Genomic DNA, 11,055 nt, shown 5'->3' on the forward strand with positions numbered 1-11,055 from the left:
GGGAACTAAATTTTGGAAAATAGTTTTTGTTCTAAAAAAAAAAACATTTTTCAAAAATGTTTTTTTTTTTCCAATTAATAAAGTGTTTTCTTCAAGTAACTTTATATTATAAATTTATAAATAATTTTTATATACACAATTCATTTAAATTTAAAAAATTATTTCATTTTAAAATTTCAAAAATAGATTTGATATTAATTAGATTTTAAATACTTTTTTTTTTTTTTAGTTTTTATAAAATTTGAAACAAAAATTGGGGAAAAAAAATGAAAGAAAAGTAAATAAAAATGATAATAGTTTAATTAATTTTATATTTGATTAATTTTAAAATAAAAATATTTTTTATATTTTTAAAAAATAAATCAAACATGATAAAATCATTTTTATTAACATTTTTTTTATTTAATCTTCATTTTTATTAAAAATTATAGTATATTCTATTAAGATGAGATAAAAAGTTTTAAAAAGAATTAATTTAATTTTTACAACTAATTTTCACCTAACAAGATTGTAAATAAAATAAATAGGACATGAAAATAAATACAAGTAAGATGAAGTTTGAAGATGGTCACTTTTCAAGGGATTCCCACGACTGAAGATGGTGTTATATTTATGTTGACCAATATATTTTACTAACCAATATGCTTTGACCAATAGATTTTCACTTTATATATGAATTTTTTTTACCAACTATTTTATCCATACAAATGACCCTCATATCCCTTAAAAATATCTTTGACCATTCCAATCTTGAGAAAAGTCTTTACCGAATATTACTACCTTATTTACATATTACAACCCTCACTCTCTACCATCTCTCATCTTCTTCAAAATTGAGAAAAAAATCACCTACAAAACCCTCTCGATAAGCAACTCTTTTTTTTCCCTCTTCCATGTCCTTAAGCAGGTTTTTTGTTTTTCTTGAACAAAACAACTCAAGAAAAATCAAAACTGAGAAATGGGAAAAATCATGAATTTTTTTTTTCTTTCTCGTTCCCATTTTTCTCAGCATCCAAACGGGAAAATATAAAAAAACTAACAACACATGATAAAAAAAAAAAAAAAAAAAAAAAAAAAAAAACTCAAATCTCATTTGAATAATAGAACTAAGAATGGGAAGGAAAAAAAATGGAGAATAATTGTTCTCTTATGGCTTTTTTTGTTCTATAAACATTAAAAAAACAGGGAAAATAACATTTTTTTTTGTTCTCTAAAAAATGCCATTTTGAGAACTTTGAGAACAAGAAAAACAAAAACAACTTTCTCAATCAAACAAGTTTTTAGTGTTTTTTGTTTTCAAGAATAAAAAACAGTTCTTGAAAACACCAACCAAACAGACCAATAGTTTTTACCAATAGTTTTTTAAGAGAAAGTCTTTTAATTGTTTTCGATTATTTTTTAAGGGTTTAAAAAAATAATTATAGAAATATGAAGAATGATGAAAGATAAAAAATAAAGTAATACGTATAAAAGTCATTTTTAAAACATATTTAAAAACATAGAAAATATTTCAAATTCCCATACAAAACTTATGTTATACAAAACATTATAAAATTGTTTTTAAAAATTATTTTTCAAAACTATTTTTAAAAAATACTTCCCAAATAAAGTTTTAATTTTTCATAAAAGAAGTGTTTTCAAACATTAGAAATTGTTCTTAACCCTCAAAATATTTTTATAAGTATTAAAAGATTGAAACAATGTTCTTTGTTACCATAATTGAGTATGCTTGTTTGGATATACTTTTTTATTTTTTATTTTTAAAATTAAATTTTCTATATAAAAGTGAACATTTTATTCAAAAAAACATAAATTTATCTTATTAAAAATCACTTCTAGAAGCTTTAAAGTTTGAAGAAATGAAAGTTTTTGATACCTCAACTTAAAACTATTACTTTTTAGATATAAGTCTCTAAGAGTTCTTGTATCTTATATAAAAGTTTATACTTCTTTACAATTTAAAAATGGAAAATAGGATGTGTATTGATAGATGTACGAAGTTATTTGTTCTTATTAATATCTCAATTAAACCCTTTTTCTCAAATCTCTTAAAATAATAAGTTTATTATGTTTTATTTTGTATAATTAAAAAAATATTTAAAAACTAATAATTTTTTTTTAAAAAAAAGAACAAGTAATTTAATATATTTTCATCAAAATGAATTGAAATAATTAAAAGTTTACAATGATTATATAATGAGTTCAAAATCGATAATTTAGTACTAATTAAGATTTTTAATTATGTTTGGCTATTAAAATATATTAAAATTTTATAGGTTAAATTCCATTTATTATTTACTAATACATATATGAAGCAGTTTTGGATTATTTGTGATTAAAAATGTGTTCAATTGTTAATATTAATTCATTAATATTGGGATTTTCAATTTTGGGAATTAAGCAAATCCAAACTTTTATTTTTCAAAATTAATTTAAATTATTAATAATAATGCACATTTAGATGAATGTAAGCTATGTTTTGAAGTTCTAATTATAAAAACCTTATTTAGATTATTGATAATTTTTTTTTTTTTTTTTTGGTTTTATCATATGGTAAGTTGTTGAACTTTGAAAAAAATAATAATAAAAAATTAATTTCTAATCTAGATTTTATAATTTTAGTATTATTATTTTCATTTTTGAATGGAAAATTTAAAGGAATGTAACTTTGTTGAAAATTCTACATGTGATTGGATATCTATTTCAAATTTGAAATTTTATTTTTTAGTTTAGATTCATATTTTATTTAAAATTGTCTAAGAATAAATAATAAATTTAAAACTAAATAACTCTAAAATATCTTACTTTAAGGCTTAAACAATTTTTTAAAAAATCAAATAAAAAACAAACAAACAAATAAATAAAATCCTAAATGCATCGCTCAAATAATAGTGGATGAAGTATTATGTAAATACTAGGTTGAAGTTGTGCGGGAACATCTTTATGATAAAAATGTTTTTTCATGAGATAACTAAATATTTCTATTTATTTAGGGATTTGACCATAGATCTATCACCCTTTATTAGGTAGTACTGAATATACCATCAATACCATCAAAGTTAAGGCAAATTAAAATTGAAGCATCTCAATTGGATTGAATGGCATGACCGCTTCTCATTCCGAATCTATAAAAACAGAATTTTAATCAAATCACACATCGCGGTATATTAAAAGTAATTTGTAGTGTTGTGACAAAACCTCCTTCCTCTCGTAATCATATAAAAAGCTTGTGTATTATTTTTGTTGTATATGCGCTATGCTATAAAATCTTTATTTTCAAAATTGCTAGCCTAATCATGTTAGAGGAATCAATCACCATTCCCAAATAATAATATTCTTCTTAGCTATGAGTGTGCTAGGAGGAATGTGACCACTAGAATATGAGTCATTTGCTTCATTAATATATATATGACTATAACAATACTAAGACACTTAAGATCTTATTGATGACTTATTTGGATGCTAGAGTAATCTATTAATAGTCTTCCGAAATACTAGAATCAAATTTATTAACTCATCGGTTAGACTATGACAATACTAAGATAATTAGAATAACACCTCGTTAATGACACATCAGATGTTGGAATAATGACTTTTGTTGTCGATCTTCCACTAGTTTTTAGTGAAATGTCAACATAAAAATCATTATTTCAATTGATAACATAAAAATAACTAACTCAAACTAATCAAACCATGATAATGCTAAAACATTATGTTAATGTCCAAGTGATGATATGTTGAATGTTGGAGCTATAATCCCTTTTGCTAGTTTGGTAACTTTAAGTTCAAATAAGCTATTATTCAGATTTTATCTCCATTGATCAGCTATATTAGTATAATAAAGGGTTTAGTATTGGACAGGATAACACCTTTATGTCCTTAATGATACTACATCAAATAGTAGAGATTGATTGGAACATGGAACTTGTGTGGATGGATGCTATTACTTCCCAATGGTACTAAACCACCTCCACTACATTGATCAATCTTCCTATGCTAATCAAAACTTAAAAAAAAAAAAAAAAAAAAAAAAAAAAAAAAAATTCCTAAAGAATATAGAGAATGGTTATTGATTGAACGGAAATATATAAGAACAAATAACTTAATGTTCTTCATTGATAACTTGTAACTAACGTAAATTAACCATACACCTACTGAAAAAAATTAAATACAGAAAGACAATCATAATCAACAACCATGATAAAGATGCAACTATGAATTTGGTTGAGTTGATCTCTTGTATCCCTTATTTGAGTTTTTCTCTTATTTATGGCAACAAAAAATTATGGGTAACTCATCAATTTCAACAATAAAAATCCTCTTCATGTGTATTACCACCCTAATGCCCTCTCCTCCATTATTATCATTATTACATCATTAATCATATCAACATGCTTTTTGACTTTATAAACCCTTCGGTTTAGATCTCATTGAAGTGTGATGTTGACCTAATCTTATTCGCAACGTATCCCTTGTCAACCTCCTATCACGATATATGCTCATATAACCTTATCAAAAAGTTATTATCCATTGAAAATTTATGATATCTTAGTGGTGTTTTTTTTTTCCATTTAATTTTAAATAGAACTTAAAATTATATAATACTTAATAACATTAAGTATTAAGTTATTTTTTTTAATATTTTATTTATATTAAGTATTAAGAAATAACTTTCTCTTTTTCCATTCAGTAAAAATTTTTTAAAATAAATAATAAGTTAACAAAACAAACAACCCCTCCTCCATCCATTAAATTTTAAGATTAATTTCCCCTCACGTAACGTTTTGTTTTTTTTTTTTTCTTTCACGCTATACATCAAGGCCTATCAAGGTAAGTGCCTTAACAAGGGTTGTTGCTTTAACCGCAAATAATTAGGTTAGTTAAAACAAGTTTGTTGCATATCAATACAATAGAAGTGGCCCACAATGTAATGGACATATTTGACCCTTCAAATAGATTGGACCATCACATACATGTCCAAAATTGTCAAGGGTGTGCATGCTTCAATTGGTTCCATTTTTTATTTAGTCAATTTGGATGTATTCGTGAAGGAACTAACCAAATCTAAAAGCAGAAATGATTTGTTTGGTTTGATTCATGAGCAATAACCAACTAAATCCTTAATCCATTCAATTTGGTTTGGGATAAGACATAAAATGTCTAAGATATACAACCCAAAAGTATATACAAAGCCCTATTCAAATAGTTCCATTATAGCTTCAACCAATAACAATTAAGTCGATGCTTAATGAAACTTAATACTTAATGTCTAATGATTTAAGTTAATTTTAAGATAAATTATATTTAAAATTATTATTTACTTTAGATTTTAACTATTGAGGTCATCTCGCTAAAATTAGCTTAAATTTTTTTTAAATTATATTATTAGTATATTTAGGTTATGTTTGATTCTTGGAAAATATTAAAGATAGAAAAAAATATTTTAAATGATTTTCTCATATTTCGTTATCTTATGAAAAATTTCAAATAAAATCAAATATAATTAAAATTAGTTAGAAATTTACATATTTTTAAATTATTTTATTTTTATATTAATGAATTAAAATAAATAAAATGAGTTTGAAGTAATAAATAAAAATAATTTATGGACTTTTAGCTTTATTTTTTATTTTTTATTTTTAACCTTTTCTTTTCTTCCATTTTTTTTTCTTTATATTTTCCCTCAAAATTTTCAAGAACCCAATATAACATGAGGGTTATAAGAAAAATATGAAAGAGATATGGGTTTCTAGGCAAATGATGTTTAGGATTTAAAAAAAAAAAAGTTAATTATTTTTTATGCGGATATTTTGTGATTTTTTTCCATACGCCTACAATTTGGATCCCGCAGGCCCAAACGCATGGTCTTGCCTTGGACTAAAATGCAGTGGGCTTATTTGTTGTTCACCATATCCTCCTTGGGCGTTGGTTATGGGTTAGAACTTGGAAATTGGAAAAGGCCCATTAAGGCCCACCCCACATATTATTATTTTAAAGACCAAAACACCCCTAATAAAAAGATAAATATGGCACGCCCACCTTCCTCCTCTTCTTCCTTTCTTGGAAGAAAGCGTTTTTGAACGAGGGATAACCAATAAGCAAACAATCCTTAATGAAGACCGAAGAGAATAAGGATGTCCGAACTTTCGCGACCAGATGCTCTTTGAACCGTCCGATATGGAATTCCAAGTGTTTGGAGGTTAGTGTTTTGAGCATGTCCTCGAGGCAATAGTTTTTTTTTACCTCCACATTCATGTGTTCACAACCAAAAGTTACCTAAATGATATGTCCAAAGGCATGAATTCAAATGATAAACATAGAAAATGAAAATATATATATATATATATATATATATATATATATATATATATATATATATATATATATAAAAGTTCTAGCTTCTTATAGTTTTCAAAATAATTCTGAAAATTAATTTTTAATAATAATTTTTTGATATTTTATAAAATAAAATTATATTCAAACTGTCATATTTTTAATCTGTTTTTAATAATTTTAAAAATAATTTTTATATTTAGTATTTTATTTTTAGTTATCTTATATGTTTATTATTATTTTATAAAACAAGTGAATTTAATTTAAAAAATATTTTTTAAAACTATCATCGTTTTTATTCTTTAGAATAAAAAATAAAGTACAATATTTAATTATCAAATATTTTTATTTTGTTTTTTTTTTTAGAAAACGCTTATATCTCATAAAAATAAAAAATAAAAAATTAGAATCGTAGTGGCAAACATTTTTTTTCTTGACTTTTTTTTGTTTTAGATTCTCTTCTCGAAAATAGTTGCGAAAGAGGGCTCAGACTCTCGTTGAAGAAGCTCGTTAAAAAACGCTTATACCCTTCCACTATAGTCAAATTCACTCTCTCGCTCGCTCGATCGCCCAGCCTTCTTTTCCAATGGATCGAGCTCAGCTTCTTCTGGTAGGGTTACCTCTGTTTCTCTTCTTCTCAGACATCATAAATCTCTTCACGCCACCGCCTCCAAAGCCACCGCCGCATCATCACCATCATCATCATCCCCACCAGCAACCCCAACCCAAACCCCAATCGGCTCCTCTAGATTTCCCCACACAGGTCTGTTCTCCTTGATACCCGTTTTTCTATTCTCCGCATTTATGTAAGTGGGTGTTTGATTAATTTTCGATTGCTTCTTTGAATTGCAGAAAGAGAGTGGTATTGGAGGTATTGGCTTCGGCAACACCGTCAATATTAATTTCTGTTCCTCTTGTTCCTACAGGTTTTGTATTATTTCTTTTATTTTTTTATTATTTGTTTGCTCTTATTAAATTCAATTGTAGATATCTATTTCATCTTTGGATGTTATGTGAAAATTATACTTCTCTGTTTTCTTGGATGGATCTAATTGTTGAGATGGGTTTGTAAATTGAGATTTGATGGTTCATTCTAATAAGGGTTTTGTCCAAATGGATGCTGTTTTGGTTGTGTTAAATTTATGTGTTGGAATTGTAAAAGGGAAGAACTTGTTTGTGGAGAAACATGTTGGGAATAAATTCAATTATTTATAATATAGAATAAGTTCGTTGCTTCTTTCAGCACTTGAAATGATGTTAGAATCATTTTAAGTGTACAAAAATATTGTAGATCTTAAATGCTATCACTAAGGTTGTGGTGCTTAAAAATATCCTATATTTCTACTGGGAGATCAGAAAATTTGTGGGCCTATTGAGAGAGAATTTTCAGTGTACGGTAGAAAATTTGTAGGACTGGACCTTTCTTGTCATATATTGATAAATTAATGACAGTATCTGAAAAATCTTCCTGGTGATTATTAACCTTCATTAGTTGGTGATCAGTGGCCATAACTGCCCATTCCTGTGCAATTTTGGGAGCACACTCTTTGATAAGTTCCACTGCATGTTATTTAAACCTCTTTAATTGCTCAGGACTAGGGAATTTTCACAGTTTGGTGGCTGCAAACTGTTCTGTAGTCTATATGAACCAGGGCACAAGGTGGGTTTTGGTGCTTATTTAGGTGTCATATTCCTTTAACCCCAAATACTTGATCTCCACTTTTCTTTTTCCTCTTTCAGTCTATACGTTTGAAGCTTCATTTGAATCTTGGAAAGTTTGAGGAAAATTACGAAGTAAAGAAAATAGAGCAAAGAAATAGGAGGAAAGAAAAAATAAAAAATAGTTTTGCTCTGCTGCACATGAGAGCAACATGTTTCCCATGTGGTTCTATTGTTCTATTCCATCTCCCTTGGGGTTCCCTTGGAGATCACCTGCTGCACAGAGATTCTAGTACCCTGCTCCTATATAGTCACCCATGGCTGTGGAAGCCAATTATGTTACTGGTTGTTGAGGAAATTGCTCTGCTGAGGGACCATCCTCTCTCTGAAGGCTCCTGAGGCACAAAGGTCCCTGATATTTAGGCATGTTCCAGGTCTGGATCAACGTCTGTGGGTTTGTATGAGAACGAAATGCCCCTCAATGGTGTGTTTAACCTCCTACGACCAGTAATTGAGATGCTTTGAGGTTTTGGCTTGATGGTAGTACAAGGTGCAATGGGCACAATATCTAGGTTCTTAAAGCTTACAAAGCCTGCTTCAGCAAGATTCAGAGGATAGGGCATCCCATTTCTATCCATTGAATAGGTGTTAGCCCCAATTTGGTCCATGCTTTATGGGGGCTGACTGGTTGCTAATATCAACAACAACCCCAGCACCCGGATTCCTGACTCACAAAGCCTGAACATAGCAGATCTACTCTTGGCTCTAGGCCTGCAATTCAAGTGGCTGGCATCCTCCTAATCTCTGTACACAGGGAAAATGACCACCATTCAAGTGGACAATAATCTCAATTGTATGCTTGGGTGCCTGACTCACTGAGCATCCTATAAGATCCCAATGTGTGATCTACCGCCCGCAGCACATCACACCTTTCCTCTCAAAGGCTGCCTCACTTTTCCCAAGTTGGGACACTCCACCATCCATATGGCTGACATCATCAATCCCAAAACCTATTGAAAACAGTGGATAATTTTTTTTAATGTTTTGGGCAGTCCCATAAGTCAAGTTTGCTATGTTTGCAAATTGCACAATTGTAATCCTTTCTTTTATGTCCTTGTAAATTGAGTTGCTGTATTGGGTTTTGTGTAGCATGGCAATAGTTCCATTCTCCAGTTTATGAATTTAAACTACTTAAGATTATTATGCTATATGATATTGTATTTATATAAAAAAAATGATAATTATTGCTTTGTCTCTGATCTTGATTCTGTTGCTTTTTGCAGAGGAAATGCAGTAACAATGAAAAATATGCTGGAGAATCAGTTTCCTGGGGTCACTGTTGTTCTTGCAAATTACCCTCCTCCACTTCCAAAACGCCTACTAAGCAAAGTGGTACCAGTTGTTCAAATAGGAGTTATAGGGATTGTAATGGCGGGTGAACAAATTTTTCCTAGGTTGGGATTTATAGCACCACCTCCTTGGTATTACTCATTGCGAGCAAATAGGTTTGGAACCATTTCAACCACTTGGCTTCTTGGAAACTTCCTTCAATCCTTCCTACAAAGTTCCGGTGCTTTTGAAGTGTACTGCAATGGTGAATTGGTAAAGTCTCATCTTTGCTTAGCTATTTCTTTTTCTTTTTTTCATTTTTCTTTTTTTTTTTCATTTTTTTAAATATATATAAATTAAGAGGTTACTCAGCAGGGTGCTACTTAGTAAGGAAAATTTGATGTTAATAAGAGGGGGACCTAACTCCTCCTCTAAGGAGCCGTTCTGAATGCCTAGAAGTTCTTTCTAATTAAAAATGCATTATAATGTGTGGTCACAACTTAAGCACTTTAAGTGGAAGAGGTTTGATGCCTAAAAGCTTTTTGCAATGAAGCTAGGGGTAAGATGCTTTCAGAGAAGAGCTTTTAGAATTAAAAATTTTTACATATTAAATGGAAACCTTTTCTTTACACGGATTTTTTGGGGGAAGTATCTCACTATAACTCATAGTTGCAACATATAGGCCCTAAGATTGTATGAGCAGTCTTTTTAGTACATTTTTACTGGTGGAACAACCTAAATCTCTTCAAACAAAATTTTTATTGTCATTGGAATTTGGAAGGTCTAATAATCCAACAGAAGTAGATATATTGGATCATATTTCTTAATTCAAGTAAGTTTATAACTTTATATCAGCCTGCTAAACTGGAAAACCATTACATTCTTCCACCATGTTTACCAATGCTATAATCCCACCATGTTTACCGCTTCCCTGATGAATTGTTTCAATGTCTTTTTCCTTCCAAACAACAGAAAAACAAAGTGCTGGTTGGAGTTTTCTTTATCTCCTCATGCCCATCTTCTTGGAGTTTTCTTGTGGCCTTGCTTTCCATTTCTTTGCATCTGGCCTCTTAACCTTTCCCTTGTCAAATGATGCTTTAACTTATTTGCTTAATTTGAGAACATGTGGTGGTTTGTTTGTTAGTTTGTTACTCATGTCCCATGTCCCATCACAGTTGGCGTTAAGCAAGGCAATGAAGATAATTAACTAGTTGTGTGCCTTTTCATGATAATGGCTTCTAACTGGCTTGTGTTTTGACCATTTTAGGTTTTCTCTAAGCTGAAGCAGCAAAGGTTCCCTGGGGAAATCGAGTTGAAGGATCTTGTTGGCCAAAGACTTGTTGCTTCAAGAATTGTGGACGACGTTGGAGCAGGTGTCTGGTCCCAGCCCCTTTGAGAGCTAAAACATTTGAGATCCCAACCTGATCCAAGCAAAAACTTACCACCATATTATGAAATTACAAATTTAGACCAAGCAATACTTATTTCACTCAAATTGTGCAACTGTGACTTGGTAAAACAAATGGAATCCAAGGCTTCACATCCTTGCTTGTAAATTTCTGCCTTATGATTTGTCAAGGGAAGGGATTCTGCCCTTTGATTTCTCAAGGGGTCTAATTGTGACAGTATGACATTTACAGCTAGCGTTATTTTGACTATACATTTTTATTGCTCTTTCTTTCAAGGGTGGTTATTTGTTTAAACATAAACTTATGTTATCACCTTGTTTTTGGT

At 29.3% G+C, this 11,055-nt stretch overlaps 1 protein-coding gene across 1 annotated transcript; it reads left to right on the forward strand.

Annotated features, from left to right (window-relative positions):
- Window positions 1-6,802: 6,802 nt before the first annotated feature.
- Window positions 6,803-11,021, forward strand: LOC117921141 (selT-like protein). The gene is made up of 4 exons (XM_034838943.1): window positions 6,803-7,096; window positions 7,186-7,259; window positions 9,276-9,594; window positions 10,589-11,021. Exons 1-4 carry the CDS (start codon window positions 6,920-6,922, stop codon window positions 10,715-10,717), a joined length of 699 nt encoding a protein of 232 aa, XP_034694834.1. The 5' UTR covers window positions 6,803-6,919; the 3' UTR covers window positions 10,718-11,021.
- The last annotated feature ends 34 nt before the right edge of the window (window positions 11,022-11,055 follow it).

The sequence above is a fragment of the Vitis riparia genome, chromosome 8, assembly GCF_004353265.1.
Source record: "Vitis riparia cultivar Riparia Gloire de Montpellier isolate 1030 chromosome 8, EGFV_Vit.rip_1.0, whole genome shotgun sequence".
NCBI classification, from domain to species: Eukaryota; Viridiplantae; Streptophyta; class Magnoliopsida; order Vitales; family Vitaceae; genus Vitis; species Vitis riparia.

Bases quoted from the DNA above. Each gene is read 5' to 3' on its own strand.
- LOC117921141 (XM_034838943.1), top strand. From the start codon at position 6,920: ATGGATCGAGCTCAGCTTCTTCTGGTAGGGTTACCTCTGTTTCTCTTC. The intron at 7,260-9,275 runs GTTTTGTATTAT...TGCTTTTTGCAG, and splicing joins TGTTCCTCTTGTTCCTACAG to AGGAAATGCAGTAACAATGA. The intron at 9,595-10,588 runs GTAAAGTCTCAT...TGACCATTTTAG, and splicing joins TGTACTGCAATGGTGAATTG to GTTTTCTCTAAGCTGAAGCA.